Source organism: Anoplopoma fimbria, chromosome 9 (genome assembly GCF_027596085.1).
Source record: "Anoplopoma fimbria isolate UVic2021 breed Golden Eagle Sablefish chromosome 9, Afim_UVic_2022, whole genome shotgun sequence".
NCBI lineage: Eukaryota > Metazoa > Chordata > Actinopteri > Perciformes > Anoplopomatidae > Anoplopoma > Anoplopoma fimbria.
This window is the reverse complement of record NC_072457.1, coordinates 4,094,480-4,119,520: the sequence shown is the minus strand read 5'-3', so window position 1 is coordinate 4,119,520 and position 25,041 is coordinate 4,094,480. Positions and strand designations below refer to the sequence as shown.

Below are 25,041 nucleotides of genomic sequence, written 5' to 3'. Positions count from 1 at the left end.
GTATTTTGCATGTTGGACTTTTGGCAAAAAAAAAATATCTCGAAGATGTAATCTCACCTGTGCTTATCACTTATTTTCTAACACTTCACAGATCAAATTATTAATCATGAAAATATTCAGCATAATGATCATGTATGAAAAGAATCATTAGCTGCAGTCCATTTTGCCCTGAGCAGTAAAAATGTCCACCTTTTCTTTCATGTACCTGCTGTAGTGTAGAGAGATGTCTGATGCTCTGAGAGTTTTCCTCTTAGGGTTTGAAGGGAAGGTGCTGCCGCAGTGACCACAGTCAGAGGGAAGGCACACTTTTCTTTATAGAGGACAGGGAGGACATTGGTCAAGCCCCTCACCTCTCATCATACCCTTATTTGAACATGTCTTTCAACAAAGTAGAAAGAGGAACATAAGATAAAGGGATAAGGTGTTTTCTCAGCATGATTTGAGAAATAAAATAAGATAAAAAATAAAAAAATTGTAATCCCTCAATTGAGAAACAGAGAGATACAGAACAGTAAGTAACGCTTCTGGCATCGCTAACCGCCGTATGAGGCGATAAGAAAGATGGACGTTGGACTTACCTGCACCAACATGCATACGCAGTCGGGACCTGCACATCATAAAATGTTATTTAACATTAAAACGAAGACTGTTTTTACTTTTTCAACACATCTATACTACTACAGTAGTTGTCACATACCAGGGTCTGATTTTAAGGCCTTGAAAAACTCTATCTAGACTTTACAACTTCGTCTCATGATGTTTTTGTGAGTAAAGGATTTTTTTATTGTCAAACTACAGTTAATCTGTTCATGAATCAACCGTCAAATTATTCTCAGTAGCTTCACCTTACATAAAGTCAGTTCAGAAAATGCTTTGACAGAATGATAGTAAAATATAAAGTTATTTGTTTGGTATGGTTTTTGAAACAATTTAAACATCAATGCTGGAAACACGGCAAATCATTTTGATCATTGATTAATTGATTTACATTTATCAAGCAACAATGCTAAACATTTTCTAATTCCAGTTTAAAAAATGTGGTTCACTTGCTGCATTCCTTGATCTTATGTGATAGGAAACTGGATATCTTTGTGTTTTTGACTCGGGTCCGACAAAACGAGCCATATGAGGTCGTCCATTTGGGCTCGGGGAGATTGTTATTGACATTCTTGACCATTCTATATATGGAGCAAAAAACCTGCACGCTGTCTTCTTCACTGGAATTCAGAGCTAGTTAGTGGCAACGTGTTTGTTAGTAACCGTGCTGTTTGAGTTTTTGTTTTTCCAGCAACATGTGCTTTTTGTTTACATTTTGATCATGTGGTGCTGTCATGTGTTTTCTGTTTTTGTTTTGAAAAGCCATGTGGCCCTGACTCCACCCTGTCTTTGTTTGTTTCCCCGCCATTTTGTGCGCACACCTGATTTCTGTTTGTGGTGATTGGTTTGTGGGTATTTAAGCCCGGTGTGCCTTGGAGTCTCTGCCAGATCGTGCCAGTTAATACCTGAGCCTTTCCAGCGTTCCGTAAATCTTGTTTCTCTGTCTGCCTGTGATTTCTGACCTTTGCCTGATTTTGACCTGCCCTGTTTGGATTCTGTGTTTTGGATACCTTTGCCTTGGACTCTGTTCTGACTTTTGGATTTTTGACCTCTGCCTGACTGTTGACTACGAGACTGTTTTTGCCCTTTGGATTGTTGCTTGAGAACTAAATTAAATCTACTCTGAACCAAGAGCTGTGTGTCTGCTAGTGGGTCCTTTTCTACTGAATCCCTAACAGTGTTGGTACATCAGGTTACTTTCGATGTACCAAAAGGACAGTGCAGGACTGTTTTGTTCTATATTGTCCACCTTTTGGTCTTCTCCTACACAACTGTCAACCTACTGGTGTACAAAAGGTTGCTCCTTTAATTTACCTTTCTATAAATGCCATAAACACTTTATGGACCCAATGATCAAGTGAATAGCTGAAAAAAACATCTTTAGTTCAAGTTCTGCATTAAACCAAACGTTTTGCACCAAAAGCAAAACTCCGGAGAGGATCATATGTCCAAGACGATGCTATATTATCTGTCTTGTGCACCCAAAGACGTTCATGAGATGTAAATGGCTTTGAAACCAGATGTGACTGTCATGTCAAAGAGGAACTCCTTCAGAGGGAACTAACTGTGACCGAGATCTCACCCTGAGGTGTGTTGGCTCACTGTTGGCTTAGTCATCGGCCGATAACGACAGGTTGAAGACTTCTGCTTGTTGGATGACTATCAGATTCACCTAAAAAGTGAATTCTTCCTGTTTTTATCTTGCCTCTCCATCTGTACATGAGAAACTTAAAGAAAAAAAAAAAAGGAAAACATATACTTGGAGCCTAAGCTTATAAATATTATAAGGTAACTCACAAGTTAGTGCTTAGTGATATATTTTGTAGTGTTTTAGCATTTGTTAATGTAATTGAAAGTTGTGTGTGTGTGTGTGCGTGCGTGTGTGCATTGCCACGTACTACTGTATAGAGTGCACTGACTTGTGTGTGTGTGTGTGTGTGTGTGTGTGTCCATCCATCCATGTGTGTGTGTGTGTGTGTGTGTGTGTGTGTGTGTGTGTGTGTGCAGGGTTCACCCTTGTCTGTCACAGGGCAGACATATAGAGACAAACAACCACTACTGTATAGAGTCAAGCACTGACTTCATTCTGTAAACCATTATCCTTTTACTATGTTATCATCATCTATACACAAATCCAATGATTAGGAAATATATGATTGTATTTTTCTTTGAGTACTTGCTTTGATGAGAAAAGGGAGCCCTCATGGGACCTCTCCATGGCTCTGGCCCAGCTTTCTACCGGTGTGCCTCTCTTAGAAAGGCCCTGGGTGATGGTACAGCAGCCTGTGCCCTTTACACTTCTTTGTGGGTGTGACCAAGTTTAAGACCGATCAGTGCATCTTTATTTAAAAAGATTTAAAAAGTTTTTTAAGAGTCTTGATAGTGTTTGAGATTAACATAAAAACAAAACAAAAGGGACTTCTGACAATGACTCAAATTACTCCAATTCAAGTCACATCTCCAATTTTAGATATTAACAGCAATGAAACGTACCAGAGAAAAGTCTAACGTGTTTAAGAGTGTTTTCTTGCAGTACAACATGTAGAGAATCTTGTCTGGTGGTCAAAAGTTTTCATGAAATGAGAAAAATGTGGCTTGAGTAATTATAATCTTTTGTGTCAACGAAAATAGATTTTTTTTTCTGCTGCACTAAACTGTTAAACAAGTAATAGTACTGGTATGTATGGGTTCTCAAAGTACTGACACACAGAAAAACAAAATGACCAAAGTCAATGCTGAGCCAAGCTTTAATTTGCCAATGCTTTACAGATATATAGAATACAAAGCCAAATAAGATATACATTAACAAAATCATTACAGAACATCTTTATTCAGGAGTCAGCACATCTACTCATCCCTCATCAAACCCCTGCATTGTTTTCAACGTGAGTTACACATTTTATTTTCTAAATGTGTATTCTGTGCATGAACATAGGTGGTGAATGGACTGGAATTATCCTGAGATGTATGCAACATAACACGCTACACAGCTTGGTGACAATCAGCAATCGCCATTTTGAAGAATCGAAAAAACTTAAAAATTCCGCCGTGGGATATTTACTGACGTATTTTATGACGTAATTCAAAACGTTAAAATCTCTTAAGCTTATGTTAACCACAGACCTTATTTTAGACATCTAACCAAAAACACATTCAGCAAAGGGAAAACTTCAACACGAAAACAGGAAATGCAAAAAAGCTATGTCATTTATGGGTTTTAGACTCAATCCTGCAGCACTCTTTTAGACTTTATAGGTCATAATCATAACACACTTTTGCCACTTTTCCATCACTGGAGCAGCTTGTGCACTGAAAATTACTGTTGACTGGTTTGAAACAGCGAAATATGTTTGCAAGAGTGATTCGAGATTTTCAAGAGCCTCAATCATCTTACTCTCTTCGATATGTACTGTATTTTGGGGACTGAATACTTTTTCAAACACAAAGGCATATTCACTCCAGTTTCCGTTGTTATTGACATTATTGATCTCATCGATGATGTTCTAACAACCGTTGATTACTGTACAAGTTGTGGGACAAGAGGAAGCGTAAGAGTAGATGACCAACAAATCCCCCTTCTTACTGACACGGTTTAGGTTCTTCAAAACTCGCAACTCTGCATGTTCAGGTTTTTGTCTTTGGCCTTCGTACACAGCACCGTTTGAAAGCTGATGGGAAACAAATCCATTATAGTTTTTAAAATCGCGGCACAGAGGTGCTTGATGCTTGGTCGTCCTGAAAAATGTATTAAGTAAGTAATTCTGCTCTGGCCCACACTGGCTGTACTTTTGCAGAGTAGTTTGGAAACTGGGAATCCTTTCAGTATCACTGCCACTGCAGGCATTAAGAGAATTTGAGTCATTAAATCTATCAAAACATATTATTATTAATATTAAGCATGCGGTGCTGATTTCAATCAGTAAGCTTTATTGGGGCTGCTGCTCAGATTCTCAGGTCAGGTACTTTGTCTTCTTAATGTCATGTGAAAAATGCCCATTAGTTTTCTAAAGCCAAAGGTGACGTCTTCAAACGTCTTGCTCTGTCAGACCAACGGTCCACAACCTGGACATATACGATTTACTATCATATATGATAAACCACTCATTTGAGAAGCTGAATATAGAAAACGACTGAAACGACTGTTAATCACAACATTTCTATACTAAAAGATATATACATTTTTGTTTTTATGTAACTTACTCGCAGAAAAATGAAATGTCAGCTCAATGAGGAAGCATACTGTTTCTAACCTTTAGACGTGTTGGTTGTTGCCTAAGGATGATGTCTGTAAAGCAGCTAACTCATCACAGTCATGGGAATTGAAGAGGAATTCAATACGTCTTTATCGTGTACCTGTTCATCAGAGGTAACATAGTCTTGTTTAATAGGCTTTATGACCTGTTCTTGAACTGAACAGCTTATTCATGAATCTGTTTATAAAACAATAAATCGAGGCAAAAACATGGGTTCACTGTTACTAGAGTCTATAATTTAATCTTGTTTATTAGTTCAAAAACTAAAAAAGTACTTTTGGTGCTGAGAGCTCTACCAATTTCCTTTTAAATTGACAAGGCATGAAACTTAAACCCTCTTATTCTCGATCTTTCAGTCCTTCACCAAAAATATTTAAGAAGAGGAAACCCCCCCATTTACCTGCTTGATGTTAATTTATTGTCTTATGTATTTTAAATGATCAGCCAAGGGAAAATCGTATTACCTGCTTTGGTGGAGAACGATGTTATTATCATCTGTTTTTACTCAGTGCGAGTGGCTGTCGCTGTGAATGCAGTCAGAAGAAAGTGACGTTTTTATAAATGCGGGTTTGCATGAAACCAACTTGTATATTGTAAAAAGAAATTCAACCTGAGCAACCCTTAAAAGGAAATATTTTTGTTGTGGCAACCCAAGCCAACCGACTATCAACATAAAATAATAACCTTATACAGCACCGTATATACATTTGCTTTTAAAAGAACATATTTAGTCATTATTTCAACCATTTTCTTAGACTGCTTATCTTTAAGACTTCGGAGAGCTTGTGCTGCCCCTCTGAGAAAACCTTTTGTGTGTGAAACCAGGTCTGCTGTTTCATAGTGACTTGCAGATTGAACAAGGTTATTTAGGCCGAAATGGGGAAGAAAAAGGTTTAGAAGAGGAAGAATTGTCTAGGGCATGGCAACACGAGGGTGAAAACACACAAACACCTTTTGCTTCATAGATATTTTAAACTGGGCGGCACGGTGGTGTAGTGGTTAGCACTGTCGCCTCACAGCAAGAGGGCCCCGGGTTCAATTCCCGGACTAGAAGGCCTTCTGTGTGGAGTTTGCATGTTCTCCCCGTGTCAGCGTGGGTTCTCTTCGGGTTCTCCGGCTTCCTCCCACAGTCCAAAGACATGCAGCTTAGGTTAACTGAAGACTCTGAATTGCCCGTAGGTGTGGATGTGAGCGTGAGTGGTTGTCTGTCTCTATGTGTCTGCCCTGTGATAGGCTGGCGACCTGTCCAGGTGAACACTGCCTCCGCCCAATGACAGCTGGGATCGGCTCCAGCCCCCCCGCGACCCTTAACAGGATAAGCGGTTACGGAAAATGAATGATATTTTAAACTATAAGTTCAGTGGCAATGGAGGAAGGAAATGTGTTTGGTTACTAAATGTGTTTTAAGAAGAAAAACTGTTTTGAATCAAGTTTTCTAATTATAAAATATATTAAAATTAAAAGCTAATTTGCCAGTTTACTAGGAACACCTAGCTAATACTAATGAAGTCTAATACACCAGCTGCAATAATTCTCCTTCATGAGGGTTATAATGTGTCAGAGAGGGGTCGTTTCAACTGTGTGATCTTTTTTGGAGGATGAAGTTTGAGGTTCGACATTAAGTTTTACTGACAGGTGTTTCTATTCATTTGGTCACCCCATTTATACTGATAATAAAAAAACACTATTAGGAACCTTTACTGGCTGTATTCAGATCAACCCTTTCACTGTTGTATCACCAGTACACCACTACATTAAGTAGCCCAGTATGTATTGGGAGGCAGAGCTATGTAATGAGATAAGGTACTGTTGGATACATTTTTTAATGTTGCAGTTTGGCCAGCATTTTACTTCAAGGCCACTTTGTGAGGAGGAAACTCCTTCACATGCTAAAAATATATAAAAAGAGATAAGCAACACTTTCAGCAGCACCACACCTTTTATCTAAAAATTCAAAAGATAATGCAAAAAAAGCTGTTATCTATAAGAAAGTTTGAACTGTTTTTGCCCAGAAGATCCAAACTGTGAAATGACAGTTGCTCCAAAAAGACACACCAACACAACAGAGTTGATGCTGAGCCAAGCTTTAATCAGAAAGAACAGAACATCAGAGGACTTCATAACACTCTACAGAGATGTAGCATACAGTAACATGAGTAAATACTGAGGTTCATTTACATCAGACTTCCTTTTCATTTTTAATTTGAAACAAATTTATAATCACCTCTATCTGTACGAGAAAAATACAAATGAGATTCATTTCATGTTCGATTACATGAAGACTCTTCTCGGTGCTGCACTAGTTGCTTCCCTGCAACTATCATCTCATTTGCTCATTTTATGCAAATTATTTTCAGAAGCGGTAATCTATTTTTAACGCATTCACTTCAGAAATCTAACACATCTCTCTCCCCTACATGCTATCACTTTAGCTGTTTTTAATATTAAAAAAGTATTAATCAGTATTGAAAACAAACTGTTCAAAGTATTTTATGTTTTATTAGCTATTGACTTTAATCAAAGATATGAGGACTGCCAAGTGTTTCCAACCCAATCGGGGAACTTGTTGTAAATATCTGCTGGTTATCTGGAAAAAGTCTTGCGCAAAGAGGCTAACATGTTAATGAAGCAGAAATACCCAAGTTAGCTGATTTAGCTCATTGATGGCAGACATGATTTTTGGACCTCAAACTCAGTATGTAGTAGGCCAGTGTGCAAAGATGAATGGTGCGTTTTAGGTCGTAGTCGGACCCTCCCACTGAGTTATGGCCCTTTAATTCTGTCAGGTTGCCAGTCGCCTTCTATTTTGAAGTACATTACATCACATTTATCTTTTATCTGCATTTATTTTACTGATGACAGGCTACCATGCAAGGTGCCACCATCAATAACTAACATTTTGCAACATCCAGTTAATTTGCAACTTTTAATCCAAAGACACAACCTGTCTGATTTTTGTTTTCACATAAACATGCATTTATTTATTGTTCATCACAATATTTTAGTTTTTATTTTAATCCAAACATATTTTTGTTTTTAAGAGTTATGGCAGTTTGAATAGATTTATAGATTTGAAGCTCATCCTGCGCTGCCCTCCTGCTAACTCCTCTTTCTTTACCCACGCCTCTTCTTTTTCCCCCTCCTCTTCTGCGGATGGTTAATTCTCCTCATTTCTCCGCCCCGCTGCTTCCCCCTCTGTGGCTGCTGACCGTTCTGCCTGTTCCTACTCTGCTGCACTAAACTGGTAAACATATAATAGTACTGGTATGTATGGGTTCTCAAAGTACAGACACACAGAAAAACAAAATGACCAAAGTCAATGCTGAGCCAAGCTTTAATTTGTTCAATGACATAAATTCATTGTACTTGTAAATACAGAGTGCTAGCTTTACCTAAATATTTAATTAATTTCTACTTACTAAAATGAATACAGAGCAGAGCGATTCTCACATAATGGTTTGAGTGAACAGACTGTAACTTAGGATATGAAACATTTAGTTAACATAGCACAAAATCACAAATTGGCCCATGCAGTGGGTTGTGCATCAGTAGAATATATGAAGACAAAGATACACAAGCACCAATTGGCAAATCAAAGCCAAATAACATATACATTAACAAAATCATTACAGATCATCTTTATCACATTTTTGTTTTCTAAATGTGTATTCTGTGCATGGACATAGGTGGTGAATGGACTGGAATTCTGCTGAGATTGATTCAACAGCAACTCATTTAGTCAGGTGCAATCATTTTCAAATCAAAATGTTAAATAACCCGAGACTGCTGAACATTTGAATTTTGCGAATCAAAACCTTAAAATCTGTTAAGCTTATGTTAACCACAGAACTTATTTTAGACATCTAACCAAAAACACATTCAGCAAAGGGAAAACTTCAACACGAAAACAGGAAATGCAAAAAAGCTATGTCATTTATGGGTTTTAGACTCAATCCTGCAGCACTCTTTTAGACTTTATAGGTTGTAATCATAACACACTTTTGTCACTTCTCCACCACTGGAGCAGCTTGTGCACTGAAAATTACTGTTGACTGGTTTGAAACAGCGAAATATGTTTGCAAGAGTGATTCTAGATGTTCCAAGATTTTCAAGAGCCTTAATCAGCTTACTCTCTTCAATATGTATGGTATTTTGGGGACTGAATACGTCTTCAAACACAAAGACCTTTTCACTCCACTTTCCCTTTTTAATGACATTATTGATCTTATCCATGATGTTGTAAGGACCCTTGTTTACTGTACATTTTTGGTCACAAGAGGAATATTTAGAGTAGATGACCAACAAATCACCCGTATTGCTTTCAAGGTCCAGGTTCTTCAAAACTCGCCATTCAGCATGCTCAGTGTAATGATCAGTGAATAAAGGTTTTGCTACAGCAAGTCTCTTGCCTGTGTACACATCCCCCTTTAAAACCTGACCTGTCACGACCTTTTGAGGGTTGTCTTCAAAGATTTGCTTCAAGTGATCCTCGTCCATTCCCTGGATGCTTAGAGCGAAACTGAACATACCCTGTATTGGGTACCTGTCAACAGAGAGCACAACATGTTACAGGTATTCTCCCTCGGTTGATACAAGGGATTCATTTCGTTAGGATTTTATCGACACTACGACACTCATCCGTTTGGTTCTTTAACGATATTCTTCTAGGTTATTCTTTATCATTAAATGATTGTTTTTTTAATATTATTTAAAAAAATAAAATAAATTCAGAACAGGATTAGAAGTTATTTATATTGTAAATTGAACTAAATTTGTATCTACAGTAGCAACAGTAATGTTTACACCAGCAAAGTCGCTATTTACAATCATCATTATTCATCTGGCAACAGACTGCGATAACTAATCAGCTTTGCAACAACTTAAGATGTTTTGAAACTGATTTCACAAGTTGAACCTTCTGTGTTTAATATTTTCATAGTAGCAATGTATCCTATTTTGGAATAGGAAGAAGAGAATATGTTTTCTGAAGAGACAAGTAAATCTCATTCTAGCACACTCACAATGACTGTGCTGAAGGTATAAAAACAGGAAAGACACTCAAACTAAATAGTATTTTTATGACAAATATCACTCATATGACTGAACTGGGGAGGCAGTCTGACCAACACTGCCATCTATAGGGACCTGTGCTATCAACTCGCAGTAACTCAAATATCTCTTATTATGATGAATCAAAGCTTATATATCATTTATTTGTAGTCTTTTGTTAACATTTAATATCCAAGATCGCAGACTCTCCTTTGCTTCTGCCAAGCTAAATGCTGTCCTTGATGGACATGCGTTAAAATCATGAGACAATGAGCAGTCAGGTGTGTTGACTCACTCATTCCTGACGGTTTCTATAAGCCATGCAAGCTTGTTCTGGTCCACAGCAGCCAAACTTCCAGCAAACAGGAAGAATACCAGCGTCACAGTCTTCAACCACAGTCCAGCCATCTGGATACAATTTTAAGTTAACAATCAAGGCAATATTGTCATTACGTGGGGAAAAAAAGATTAGAATTGAACCCAGATGACAAGGTCAACAAATACATTTCAAACAATTAGGTTGTAGTAAGCAAATACGTTCTATGTCTATTGTATTGGCATCACCCTTTTCTGTTATTCAACAAAATATTTATATATTGGAAAAATGCCCCCAAAACTTTTTTCAACCTGAGCAACCGTTAAAAGGAAAAATTGTTGTCGTGGCAACCTAAGCCAACCGACCGTCAACATAAAATGCATATATGTAGAGCTGTGAGGTACGGCTTTAAACTGACATCACGGTATAATTTAGAAGCATCGACAATAACCTCATACAGCAATGTACATATATACATTTTTTTATGTCAACATAACGGCTTCTGAAGGAGAAGGGCACTGGTACGGCCACTGTATGGCATCATTTCAACAATTCTGAATTCAATGTAAACAAACATTTCTAAATGTTATCTTTTACTTTCTTTGGTCATTTGTAAAGGTTATTTGCAGTAAACATGAAACTCACAGTAGGAAAGAAAGAATTGTATTTGTATTTAATTCTAGTCTTGCAAACAACTGTATTGATTCAAGTTTTTACTAAAAAACAAGTTTACATATTTGACATGATGGCATTTTATTTTACTATCCCCAAAGTGCGTGTGTTATATGAAATATGAAACAACCAGTCAGCTGAAAACACGTCCGTTTTGATCTGTAGATGATCAATAGATGCATCTCAATTGTCAAAATTCATGCTGTAGAATTCTGCCCGCCCACCTCTACATAAATGTACACAGATGCTCAGTGGTTTTATTACTATATTGTTTACCATTATTTATGCTACAATATGCACATTTAAAAATATATTTTAAAAACCATGTCTCAAAAAACATATTCCGTATATTTAACACAAATCTTTGGAGTTCGTTTGTAACTTGTACCTGTCTGGTGGAGAGAGATGTTCCAAGAAACCTCTGAAGCCGTCGTCTTCTTCTTCTTCTTCTCTTGCTTTAGGTGGCAACGTTTTCCAGCAGTGAAAAGAATCAGAAGGAAGAAACATTTTTATAGAGCAGCGTGTGACCATCGCCTCACCCTCAAAGTGGTACCATGGCCCCACCTTCCTCTTTTGAATTTTCTTAGATAAGAGCTAACAAGTTACCATCCAAGTGCAGCAGACATTTCTGAAGAGAAACAGAAATGATAAAAAACAATAAGTTTAAAGTTCAGTACTTTCCACTGTTTAATCAACACTAGAGTAAAAACACTGAATATTACACATCAAACAAAATTAACAGAGCAGTGCTGCCTGTGTATCAGAGGAATACTTTTCTAGAGCATGGCAACACAAGGGTTAAATACACAAACACCTTTTGTTTATTCGATATTTTAAAATATAAGTGCAGTGGCGGAAGGAAATGTGTTTGGTTACTAAATGTGTTTTTAAAAGAAATACAGTTTTGAATCAAGTTTTCTTATTATAAAATATATTAAAATTAAAAGCTGAACTTAGTTGCCAGTTTATTAGGAACACCTAGTTTGTGTTTCTGTTGAACAACATTAAGTTTTACTGACAGGTGTTTCTGTTAATTTGTTCAAACCATTAATACTGATAATAAAAAAACACTATTAGGAACCTTTACTGGCTGTATTCAGATCAACCCTTTCAGTGTTGTATCACCAGTACACCACTACATTAAGTAGCCCAGTATGTATTGGGAGGCAGAGCTATGTAATGAGATAAGGTACTGTTGGATACGTCGCAGTTTGAATTTGGGAGATAAGCAACACTTTCAGCATGGCACCACACCTTTTATCTAAAAATTGAAAAGCATTCAAATTCACACATGCAAAAAAATTTAAAAGGGAGACGATCATCATTTTTTAATGTATTCACCTCAGAAATCTAACACATTTCTCTCCTCTACACCCTTCTGGCTTTGCCTCTGCCAGCTCCACCCAGACCTCCTCCTGTATTGCCCTCAACATCTGTATTACGGACCTCAAGGCCACTTTGTGAGGAGGAAACTCCTTCACCTTCATTAGTCTTTTTCCCTTTTTTGCCTCGGCCACGTCTTCTTCGGCGCTTGCCCCCTCCGCTGCCCCCCTGACCCACCACCCCTCCTGAATAGCCATCAACATTGGTGGAAACCCCTCTGCTCGTATTAATGTTGTTGTTCTGTTGGTCTCTCGCCCTGACTGCTTTGTGAGGGGGAATTGCCACGTCAAGGCTCCAGAACATCTGGCCATTTCAGAAGTGTGGCTGCAACCACCCTCGTGCCGCTGTAAACTTCACATTTTGAAATCGTGTCCCTCAATTCCCGACGAGAGTCAGTGACTTGACTGATGTCGTACTCTTCCCCGTTGTAAGGGATGCTTACAGCCAGACTGAACATGGGGGGTCTCATGTCAAAGGAAACAGATACACAAGATGTAAAGAAAAAAGGTAAAAAAAAAAGGTATATGAACCAAATGAAACCGTAGACACCAGTCATATGTTATAACTACAGTCAGTCTGTGAGGTATGTTGTTATAGTCGTCTGTAGTCTTTTCTCTTTGCTAAAGCACATTTTGACTTTTATTTTGAAAAGAACTTCATGAGTAATGTTTACTTAATCACCTACTCACCTTTGACCTGTGTTGCCATAGTAGCTCGGTCTATACCTGCCAAATGAAAACATAAACAAAATGTCACTGACATGTTTGATTGTTTGATTCAGAACAGAAGTTAATAAAGTTAGATAGATGGAAGGATGCACTTAATTATTTAATTTTATTGTGTATTGTTCAAGTACAAATCATATAATGAACCTGTCAAAAGGAATTGAGTGTGGCCAAACTCCCCCTGTCAACCTACTATTAATGCATCACTGTGTTCATTTTACATCCAGCTTTTCTCTTATCTTCAAATCATTAGTTTCCCCAGCAACAGTTATGGTTATCGGCCCAATAGTTGGTGAGACCAACGGACAAGTAGGCTGTACAAATAACTGCTAAAAATGTTTTCATTTATCTCCCGAGGGGTTTCGTCTCATTTTCTTTTAAAAGAATATATTTAGTTAGCATTTATTCCGACCATTTCCTAGACTGCTTATCTTTAAGCCTTCGAAAAGAGCTCGTGCTTCCTCCCTGAGAAAACATTTTGTGTGTGAAACCAATTGCTTTATCGTGACTTGCATGGGGAAGAAAAAGGCACCGTGCTTTCTGCTGCCTGTTTTGTTTAATAAATATTTTCAAATATAAGTGCAGTGGCAAGAAAGGAAGGGAATGTTTGGTTACCTAAATGTGTTTTAAGAGGAAAAACTGTTCTGAATAAAGTTTTCTTATTTTTAAATATATTAAACTCAAAGCTGAACTTAGTTGCCAGTTTATTAGGAGAACCTTGGTAATAATAATGCAGTCTAATACACCAGCTGCAATAATTCTCCTTTCATGAGGGTTATAATGTATTAAGAGAAGGTTGATTCAACTGTGTGATCTTTTGAAGATGAAGTTTGTGTTTCTGTTGAACAACATTAAGTTTTACTGACAGGTGTTTCTATTAATTTGTCCACTCCATTAATACTGATAATAAAAAAACACAATTAGGAACCTTTACTGGCTGTATTCAGATCAACCCTTTCAGTGTTGTATCACCAGTACACCACTACATTAAGTAGCCCAGTATGTATTGTGAGGCCGAGCTATGTAATGAGATAAGGTACTGTTGGATACGTCGCAGTTTGAATTTGGGAGATAAGCAACACTTTCAGCATGGCACCACACCTTTTATCTAAAAATTCAAAAGCATTCAAATTCACACATGCAAAAAAATTTAAGCTGTTATCTATAAGAAAGTTTGAACTGTTTTTGCCCAGAAGATCCAAACTGTGAAATGACAGTTGCTCCAAAAAGACACACCAACACAACAGAGTTGATGCTGAGCCAAGCTTTAATCAGAAAGAACAGAACATCAGAGGACTTCATAACACTCTACAGAGATGTAGCATACAGTAACATGAGTAAATACTGAGGTTCATTTACATCAGACTTCCTTTTCATTTTTAATTTGAAACAAATTTATAATCACCTCTATCAAAAACTGTTAAATATAAAAAATGTTTTCTATCTGATGACGAAGTCTTGTATCTGTACGAGAAAAATACAAATGAGATTCATTTCATGTTCGATTACATGAAGACTCTTCTTGGTGCTGCACTAGTTGCTTCCCTGCAACTATCATCTCATTTGCTCATTTTATGCAAATTATTTTCAGAAGTAGTAATCTATTTTTAACGCATTCACTTCAGAAATCTAACACATCTCTCTCCCCTACATGCTATCACTTTAGCTGTTTTTAATATTAAAAAAGTATTAATCAGTATTGAAAACAAACTGTTCAAAGTATTTTATGTTTTATTAGCTATTGACTTTAATCAAAGATATGAGGACTGCCAAGTGTTTCCAACCCAATCGGGGAACTTGTTGTAAATATCTGCTGGTTATCTGGAAAAAGTCTTGCGCAAAGAGGCTAACATGTTAATGAAGCAGAAATACCCAAGTTAGCTGATTTAGCTCACTGATGGCAGACATGATTTTTGGACCTCAAACTCAGTATGTAGTAGGCCAGTGTGCAAAGATGAATGGTGCGTTTTAGGTCGTAGTCGGACCCTCCCACTGAGTTATGGCCCTTTAATTCTGTCAGGTTGCCAGTCGCCTTCTATTTTGAAGTACCATCACATCTCTGCATTTATTTATCACAATATTTTAAGTTAATTTGACTCTTTAATCCAAAGCAACCTGTATTTTTGTTTTCACATAAACATGTATTTAGAGTAGTTTTATTCTAAGTGCACATATTAAGAGTTATGGCAGTTTGAATAGATTTATAGATTTGAAGCTCATCCTGCGCTGCCCTCCTGCTAACTCCTCTTTCTTTACCCACGCCTCTTCTTTTTCCCCCTCCTCTTCTGCGGCTGGTTAATTCTCCTCATTTCTCCGCCCCGCTGCTTTCCCCCCCTCTGTGGCTGCTGACCGTTCTGCCTGTTCCTACTCTGCTTTCTAGGCCTCCCCTGTGCCTCCTGGCTCCATTCAGCGTTTCCTCTGCTCTGTCTTTTATTCTTCCTCTGTACCTTGTTGCTCTTCTGCTTGTTTGTCCCTCCACGTCGTCGTACTTGCCCCACTCTGCGTCCACCCACCCTTCTGGCTTTGCCTCTGCCAGCTCCACCCAGACCTCCTCCTGTATTGCCCTCAACATCTGTATTACGGACCTCAAGGCCACTTTGTGAGGAGGAAACTCCTTCACCTTCATTAGTCTTTTTCCCTTTTTTGCCTCGGCCACGTCTTCTTCGGCGCTTGCCCCCTCCACTGCCCCCCTGACCCACCACCCCTCCTGGATTGCCGTCAACATTAGTGGAAACCCCTCTGCTCGTATTAATGTTGTTGTTTCTTTGGTCTCTCTCGCCCTGACTGCTTTGTGAGGGGGAATTGCTTCTGCCACGTTGAGGCAGTATGCGTGAATTGGATGGCAAGTTGCTGCTAGGACCAGGTTGTGGCTCGTCTGTGTAACAGTTGGGGGTGACTTGGTTACCGCTAGAGCAGCTTGTGCACTGCACTGAGTTTTGGCCGTAGCAACGGTATATGTTTTTCAAACCAATTGGACTCCCAAGCCGCTCAAGCGATCCTTTGAGGTTCTCCGTGGGTATGGCAGCACCACCTCTGGGCTTGAATACTTTGGAAAACACAACAGCGTAGTTATTCCAATTCTTGATCTTATTTATGCTATCGAGAATGTTGAGGGTATTTGATTCGCTTGTGCATCTTTGGTCACATGGGGAAGAAAGAACGTAGAAAAGCAAGAAATCGTTTTTGTCTAGATTATTTGTTAAGGTGTTAAAGGCCTGCAGAGTTCGGTACTCGGCATGATCAGCTGTACCCTTTTTAACTGCATTAGGACACCTATTCTTGACCTCAGCCCATGTCATGGAAGTTTGTTGACATTTTTCAAGAACAGGAGGCCATTGTACTCTTTCATCAGGACACTGCTCCAGAACATCTGGCCATTTCAGAAGTGTGGCTGCAACCACCCTCGTGCCTCTGTAGACTTCACATCTTAAAATAGTTTTCTGCAATTCCTCAGGAGGGTCGGAGGCAATGACTTGACTGATGTCGTACTCTTTCCCGTTGTAAGGGATGCTTACAGCCAGACTGAACATGGGGGATCTTATGTCAAAGGAAACAGATACACAAGATGTAAAGAAAATGTATTTTAAAACAGTATGTTAAAAAGCTATATGAACCAAATGAAACCGTAGACACCAGTCATATGTTATAACTACAGTCAGTCTGTGAGGTATGTTGTTATAGTCGTCTGTAGTCTTTTCTCTTTGCTATAAAGCACATTTTAACTTTTATTTTGAAAAGTACTTAATCACCTACTCACCTTTCACCCTTTTTGCCATTGTACCTCGGTGTATAACTGCCAAATGAAAACATAAACAAAATGTCACTGGCATGTTTGATTGTTTGAATCAGAACAGAAGTTAAGAAAGATAGTTGGAAGGATGCACTGATCATAGAATTTACAGAAACAGGCTGAATATGAGAGAGAGACAATGAGGATGAGTATTTAATACAAGCTAACTCACTCCGCCAAGATCTTCTCAACGATTCGAGCAAGTTGGTTCTGGTCTGGTTTTTCAAAATCAGCCGAACTGTTTCCAACAGACAGCAACAAGCCCAGCGTTACAGCCATCCAGCACAGGCCTGCCATCTGAGTGTTTTTAACAAACATCATTAGGGATAATAATGATATTTATTACAATCTCAAAATGTTTATAATCCGCAGCAGGTTGTTTTTAATTAAACCCAACCTTCACCACCACATATCACATGCTTCATGCATAATAACAACATCTAATATTTAGGTTTTATACTCAGAATTAGATGCAACATTAAAATTTGCCTGAAAAGATGATAATAATCATAATAATAATAACTATTTATATCACACCTTTAAAAACAGAGTTTACAAAGTGCTTTTACAGACAAAGCAGAAAAAGCAAGGCAATAAAACAACAATGAGGCCCAGGAAAGCAAAAAAATGAGGTAAGAGTTAAACACTGATAAAACAGTATTTATAACATTTTAACAATGTAAAACCAATTGATACGATAAAAATGAACCAATTAAAAAAAAAAAAGTATAATATAATAAGATAATTAAGTAAAAACAATAGTAAAAGAATGCATTAAAGCGACAACATCACATACAATGTGAAACTTTCTACAGTGTGATATTGCTATTTTACATAAGTAAAAGATCTGACTAATTTTTCCACCCCTGAATTGCAACTTTATACCAAAATGGTCATAACTTGGATACCGAATATTTTGCAGTTTCCACAAAAGTCAACTTTCTAGAAAAAGGGAAGAAAATAAGTTGTCAAATTTAAACAGGGTCAGGATCATGAGAATGCTCACCTTTACGGCTGCTGGCAACAAGATCTAAAAGATCTAAAAGCCCTAAAACACACAAAAACCAAATACTGAGTCAGTTCCCCTTCTTTGTGACTCTTCTTTTAATGTGCTACTGGAACGCTAATTTGTCACAGAAGACAAACATTTCAATGTTCCTTCTAGGGTTGAAACTATCAATTACTGTCTTAATTGATTATTTTCTTGATTAAACGTACTTTGTCTTCTTAATGTCATGTGAAAAATGCCCATTCGTTTTCTAAAGCCAAAGGTGACGTCTTCAAACGTCTTGCTCTGTCAGACCAACGGTCCACAACCTGGACATATACGATTTACTATCATATATGATAAAGAAAACCACACATTTGAGAAGCTGAATATAGAAAACGACTGAAACGACTGTTAATCACAACATTTTTGTACTAAAAGATAAACAAATTTTTTGTTTTATACATCTTGCTCGCAGACAAATGAAATGTCACCTCAATGAGGAAGCATACTGTTTCTAACCTTTAGACGTGTTGGTTGTTGCCTAAGGATGATGTCTGTAAAGCAGCTAACTCATCACAGTCATGGGAATTGAAGAGGAATTTAACACGTCTTTATCGTGTAATTGTTCATCAAATGTAACATAGTCTTGTTTAATAGGCTTATTAAAGATTCAAAGACTCAGTAAAGAGTAAATATGTAAAAACAACAAGGTTTATAAAACAATAAATTGAGGCAAAAACATGGGTTTACTGTTACTAGAGTCTATCATTTGATCTTGTTCATCAGTTCAAAAGCTTTGTTTTGGAACTTTTGAAAATCACACTGACAAATGTTGAACTCTAATACGTCATAAAAAGCAAGCAAAAAATTACTTTTGGTGTTAACAAGGCATGAAACTTAAAACCTCTTATTCTCGATCTTTCAATCCCTCACAACAAATTCTTTGTGAAGAGGAAACCCCCATTTACCTTATTTCTTTTTGTCTTATGTAATTTGAGTTTTCAAGGAAAATCGTATTACCTGCTTTGGTGGAGAACGATGTTATCATCTGTTTTCTTCTCAGTGCGAGTGGCTGTGGCTGTGAATGCAGTCAGAAGAAAGTGACATTTTTATAAAGGTGGGTTGACCGGTGGCCAAACCCTCAGAATGGAACCATGCCCTTATTTAAGCAAGACTCTTGAGTAACGATGTAGAAGAAAGACATTTTGCTGTCTCATTTAGGAAGTTGAACATCGTACATTTAGTGTTGATACGTAGCCCTCATAACTTTAGGTTACTTAACGTAACCCCGGTTCTTTGATAACAGAGTGGGGTGTTTCACTATGGGAATCGCCTCGGCGTGACCAACTATGGAAGCTCCAATGACACCACGTCTGTCACTGACAGACAGGTCGAACTGTGCTGGGGCCCCGCCCCCTCATATTTCCACAGTCGACCGTCCCATCCCGAATCATTCTAGACCGATTTATTTCTGTGTCAATGCAAGGAGGGATGTGATGGTGAAACACCTCACTCTGTTATCAAAGAACCGGGGTTACGTTAAGTAACCTAAAGTTATTTTTCTAACTTCGTTCGGTGTTTCACTATGGGAGATATAGACCACTCCCGGATTGCATGAAATCTCCCGAAGCTGAATATTGTTTCGCCCGGCAGAGATCATCACAGGGACTCTGGCACGTTTGCCTCTAGCACAGCATGTGCCAAGGATGACCCAGAGACATCGAGCCTGTAAAACCTTACAAAAGTGTGAGGCGTAGCCCAGCTCGCTGCAGCACAAATATCCTGCACTGAAACACCCTTGAAAAGGGCCCAGGAAGTGGCCATACTCCTTGTGGGATGAGCCTTTAAACCCTGGGGGGGCTGAAAACCCCTGCAGCTATAGGCCAGAGATATGGCCTCCACAATCCAGTGGGACAGCCTCTGGCGGGACACTGGTTTGCCTTTGTGGGGAGTAGCCCAGGACACAAACAGCTGATCCCCTTTCCTGAAACCTGCTGATCTACTCATATACACATGTAGCGCCGGCACTGGGCATAATGTGTTAAGCACCTGTTCCTCTGAGGAGGAAAATGGAGGTGGGTGGAAAGCTGAAAGCTCCACTGTGGGACATCTGTAGGCTGACTCCACTACCTTAGGCACAAAGGCCGGGTTGGGCCGCATACAGACCTTGGCATGCCCTGGAGCAAACTGCAAGCAGGAAGGGCAAACGAATAAAACCTGTAAGTCACTCACCCGCTTTGCTGTGGTTAGAGCTAAGAGCAACACAGTTTTAAGTGAAATAAACTTCATCCCCACCGCCTCTATAGGCTCAAATGGGTGATGAGTGAGAGCCTCCAACACAACCGACAGCCCGAACGGGATGGCTTGGTACTCGTAGGCTCTGCCCTGATAAGCAAACCTGAGAAACTTCCGGTGTGCAGGATAAATGGCGATGTGAAAATAAGCGTCCGAGAGATCGATTGTTACAAACGACAGAGCACTTTGTGTGTTAACATCCTGAATGTGTATTTGCGTAGGTGTTTGTTTAACACACGGAGGTCTAAAATGGGGCGGAGGGATGAACTCCCCTTCTTCGGGATGAGGAAGTAACAGGAGTAAAAACCCCGTAGAGCTTCCTCCTCGGGACCGCTCTGATCGCTTGTTTGTTTAGCCACTGAAACTAACACACCGTTGAATCTGGGTGGTTTCATAGCGAACTGTAGTCTGTACCCCTGAGAAATAGTGGACAAAACCCAAAGTGTCCTGGGCTGCCGGCCATTGTATTCCCAATTTGGACGCGGCCCGTTTGCAAACCTCATATAAGTTGCTGTCCACTGGGGGAGCAGCGTAGGATGCACTAGGGTACTTTCCCCTCTCATTTAGTGTGTTTGCTGGGATTCTTGTGGTTCAACTGAATGATCCTGAAACAGTGACTGAACAGGCAAAGGAGAGCTAAACTGTGAGTGTCTGATATAGATTTTTAAGTCTTTACTTAAATTTACATTGTATTCACTCTCTTTGTATGCTCTCTATGTCAACATTCACTGTGGTTTCCAAACACGGATACCCCTCTCACTATTCATACCATCAAATGACTCTCTTATTTACAGTGTGTCGGTGTAGTGAGTTTGTACAGGAGACATTGCACACAGACAGACCATAATAAATGCTGAGCCAAGCTTTAATCAGAAAGAACATAACATCAGAGGATTTGGCAATGCTTGACAGAAGTACAGTGATATATGTGGAAACAAAATTAAATAATCTGTTCACCGTCAGCGAATGTTTTCCCATCAGTTACATAGTAACAGTCATGTGCACTGAGGTCACATTCCCTGTGGTTGGTCAGGTGAACTGGCTGTAACTCAAGACAAAGATACCAAACCTTTAATTGGCAGATTAAACAAACCAAATAGCTTTTCAAGTCTATATATTTCAAATTACTACATAGTACCAGCAAATGGGCTGGTGCTTATTTGAAACAATATCATCTTGGGAATTTGACAACATATTTTTTAGTTTTTTAAACTTTAAAGTGTCTTTTTTTTCGAGTCGGGTTTGCTCGGGAAGATGGGAAAACAAATCCATTCATAGTATTGACATCGCGGCACAGAAGTGCTTGATGCTTGGTCGTCATGAGAAATGTATTAAGTAACTAGCAAAATAAAGATCAATTATGACATTTTGCTCCGGCCCAAATGAAACACACTGGCTGTACTTTTGCAGAGTAGTTTGGAAACTGGGAATCCTTTCAGTATCACTGCCACTGCAGGCATTAAGAGAATTTGAGTCATTAAATCTATCAAAACATATTATTATTATTATTAAGCATGCGGTGCTGATTTCAATCAGTAAGCTTTATTGGGGCTGCTATTGAGATTCTCAGGTCCTTATCATGTTGTTGTTACCCGCATCAATGCAGTCCCTACCCCCCTGCCTGTACTCCTGCTCCTACTCCTGCTCCCACCCTACTCCTGCTCCTACTCCTGCTCCTACTCTTGCTCCCACCTCTACTCCTGCTCCTACTCCTGCTCCTACTCTTGCTCCCTCCTCTACTCCTGCTCCTACTCCTGCTCCTACTCTTGCTCCCTCCTCTACTCCTGCTCCTACTCCTGCTCCTACTCTTGCTCCCTCCTCTACTCCTGCTCCTACTCCTGCTCCTTCCTCTGAGGTTGTAATCATAACACACATTTGCCACTTCTCCACCACTGGAGCAGCTTGTGCACTGAAAATCATGGTTTTGCGGTGTGTAACAGCGAAATATGTTTGCAAGTTTGATTTTAGATGTTGCAAGATTTACAAGAGCCTGTTTCAGTTCATCGACATCGATATCTTCTGTCTTGGGCTGGAATACGTTTTCAAACACAAAGACCTTTTCACTCCACTTTCCCTTTTCAATGACAATATCGATCTTATCCATGATGTTGTAAGGACCGTTGATTTCTGTACAAGTTCTGGGACAAGAGGAAGATTGACAGTAGATGACCAACAAATCACCCGTATTGCTTTCAAGGTTCAGGTCCTTCAAAACTCGCCATTCAGCATGCTCATGTCCTTTTAATTTTGCTACATTAAGTCTCTTGCCTGTGTACACCTCACGTTTTGAAACCATTTGTGTCACCACGTCTTGAGGGTTGTCTTCAAAGATTTGGTCCAATTGGTTCTGGTCCATTCCCTGGATGCTTAGAGCGAAACTGAACATACCCTGTATTGGGTACCTGTCAACAGAGAGCACAACATGTTACAGGTACTCTTCTAGGTTATTCTTTATCATTAAATGATTGTTTTTTTAATATTATTTTAAAAAAAACAATCAACAAATCAGGATTAGAAGTTATTTATATTGTAAATTGAACTAAATGTGTCTCTACAGTAGCAACAGTAATGTTTACACCAGCAAAGTCGCTATTTACAATCATTAATATCTCACTGAAAACAAATCTAAAATAAATTAAATTAATTAATTAAATAAATGATATTCTGAGTGAAGTTTATAAAGAGCGAGGAACACAAACACCAGTCAGTATCAGTCCTCCTCCCTCTGCTGATGCTCAGCCTGCAGTAACTCTGGTAGAGAGAGGAGGGGCTGCTTTGTCTCAGTGTACATAAGAATTTGAAGATATGTGTCAAACTAAGCTAAACTACATACTGACAGATTGTATTGTTGCCTGTTTGCTACGGTTAACTATTAGTTGAGCTAGTGGACTGTGCTTGCATAAAGCTACATGTGTCTTGATAAAGTTTTGTCTTTTTACTAGGGTTAATAAATTAAACCAAAAAGTTACAAAGTAAAGATAACAGAACCGATAACGTCTGAGCTCATCAATAATAATATATAATAATTATAACAGATTTATTAACAACATTTTGAAATTCTTAACAGCCTGTGAGACAAGCAACACCGCCTCGCCCGGACAAAGAGAGGCAGATTCTGGGGGCCATGAAAGATATAAAAAATATTTATAAAATATAAAGTGTTGAAATAAAGTGTACATTAAAACGTAGAGATACACTACAGTGTCCAGACGCTCCAGTTGAGGCTGTCAAACATAAACAAGCTTTTCAGAACACAATAGATGGTCATCTGGCAACAGACTGCGATAACTAATCAGCTTTGCAACAACTTAAGATGCTTTGAAACTGATTTCACAAGTTCAACCTTCTGTGTTTAATATTTTCATAGTAGCAATGTATCCTATTTTGGAATAGGAAGAAGAGAATATGTTTTCTGAAGAGACAAGTAAATCTCATTCTAGCACACTCACAATGACTGTGCTGAAGGTATAAAAACAGGAAAGACACTCAAACTAAATAGTATTTTTATGACAAATATCACTCATATGACTGAACTGGGGAGGCAGTCTGACCAACACTGCCATCTATAGGGACCTGTGCTATCAACTCGCAGTAACTCAAATATCTCTTATTATGATGAATCAAAGCTTATATATCATTTAATATCCAAGATCGCAGACTCTCCTTTGCTTCTGCCAAGCTAAATGCTGTCCTTGATGGACATGCGTTAAAATCATGAGACAATGAGCAGTCAGGTGTGTTGACTCACTGAGTCTTGACGGCTTGTATAAGCTGTGCAAGCTTGTTCTGGTCCACAGCAGCCAAACTTCCAGCAAACAGGAAGAATACCAGCGTCACAGTCTTCAACCACAGTCCAGCCATCTGGATACAATTTTAAGTTAATAATCAAGGCAATATTGTCATTACGTGGAAAAAAAGACTATAACTTAACCCAGATTGTTTTGGTCATTTGTAAAGGTTATTTGCAGTAAACATGTAACTCACAGTAGGCAGGAAAAAATTGTATTTGTATTTAATTCTAGTCTTGCAAACAACTGTATAGCTTCAAGTAACAAGTTTACATTTTTGACATGATATCGTTTTAATTTACTATCATCAAAGTTCTGCTGTGCAGACTTTGCCGCTGGGTGCTCACGTAAAGTGACACAAATGTGTTAAATAAAATATGAAACAACCAGTCAGCTGAAAACACGTCCGTTTTGATCTGTAGATGATCAATAGATGCATCTCAATTGTCAAAATTCATGCTGTAGAATTCTGCCCGCCCACCTCTACATAAATGTACACAGATGCTCAGTGGTTTTATTACTATATTGTTTACCATTATTTATGCTACAAAATGCACATTTTTAAAAAAAAAAATATTTTAAAAACCATATCTCAAAAAACATATTCCATATATTTAACACAAATCTTTGGCGTTTGTTTGTCGGGTAACTTGTACCTGTCTGGTGGAGAGAGATGTTCCAAGAAACCTCTGAAGCCGTCGTCTTCTTCTTCTTCTCTTGCTTTAGGTGGCAACGTTTTCCAGCAGTGAAAAGAATCAGAAGGAAGGAACATTTTTATAGAGCAGCGTGTGACCATCGCCTCACCCTCAAAATGACACCATGACCCCAGCTTCCTCTTTTGAATTTTCTCAGAAATGAGGAAGATTTATAAGAAGGTGTTATTAGTTAGATAAGAGCTCACATGTTTACATCCGATCAGTACTTTCCACTGTTTAATCAACACTACAGTAAAAACACTGAATACTACACATCAAACAAAATGAACAGAGCATTTCTAAATTGTAGTGTTGGCTAAATTAGTGCAATGGATTAATTCCTTAAATATTACATTTTATTCAAAACAGGTTTATTGTCCGAGTACAAATAATATAATGGACCTGTTAAATAGAAGTATTGAAGTGTGGCCAAACTCCACCTGTCGACATACTAGTAATGCATCACTGTGTTCATTTTACATCCAGC

At 38.6% G+C, this 25,041-nt stretch overlaps 2 protein-coding genes across 3 annotated transcripts; both read right to left on the bottom strand.

Moving 5' to 3' along the window:
- Positions 1–14,458: 14,458 nt before the first annotated feature.
- LOC129095850 (uncharacterized) lies at positions 14,459–18,851 on the bottom strand. The gene is made up of 5 exons (XM_054604433.1): positions 18,797–18,851; positions 17,792–17,833; positions 16,958–17,082; positions 16,753–16,788; positions 14,459–16,532 (listed from the first exon to the last, which is right to left on the bottom strand). Exons 3-5 carry the CDS (start codon positions 17,080–17,082, stop codon positions 15,248–15,250), a joined length of 1,446 nt encoding a protein of 481 aa, XP_054460408.1. The 5' UTR covers positions 17,792–17,833; positions 18,797–18,851; the 3' UTR covers positions 14,459–15,247.
- Positions 18,852–20,887: 2,036 nt separating this feature from the next.
- LOC129096270 (uncharacterized) lies at positions 20,888–24,600 on the bottom strand. 2 transcript variants are annotated; one of them, XR_008531417.1, is made up of 4 exons: positions 24,516–24,600; positions 23,820–23,932; positions 21,764–22,473; positions 20,889–21,692 (listed from the first exon to the last, which is right to left on the bottom strand). XR_008531417.1 is itself a non-coding variant. In XM_054605011.1 (3 exons), exons 2-3 carry the CDS (start codon positions 23,930–23,932, stop codon positions 21,681–21,683), a joined length of 906 nt encoding a protein of 301 aa, XP_054460986.1. In that variant the 5' UTR covers positions 24,516–24,600; the 3' UTR covers positions 20,888–21,680. The 2 variants fall into 2 exon arrangements, 1 of the variants encoding a protein (XP_054460986.1); XM_054605011.1 differs by having other exon boundaries at positions 20,888–22,473.
- Positions 24,601–25,041: the final 441 nt, after the last annotated feature.

Excerpts from the sequence above, each read along its gene's own strand:
- LOC129095850 (XM_054604433.1), bottom strand. The coding sequence starts at position 17,082 with ATGGCAGGCCTGTGCTGGATGGCTGTAACGCTGGGCTTGTTGCTGTCT. Across the intron at positions 16,789-16,957 it reads GTTGAGAAGATCTTGGCGGA|TTATACACCGAGGTACAATG; the intron begins GTGAGTTAGCTT and ends TTCATTTGGCAG. Across the intron at positions 16,533-16,752 it reads AATGGCAAAAAGGGTGAAAG|ATCCCCCATGTTCAGTCTGG; the intron begins GTGAGTAGGTGA and ends CTTTGACATAAG.
- LOC129096270 (XM_054605011.1), bottom strand. The coding sequence starts at position 23,932 with ATGGCTGGACTGTGGTTGAAGACTGTGACGCTGGTATTCTTCCTGTTT. Across the intron at positions 22,474-23,819 it reads ATACAAGCCGTCAAGACTCA|GTACCCAATACAGGGTATGT; the intron begins GTGAGTCAACAC and ends CTCTGTTGACAG.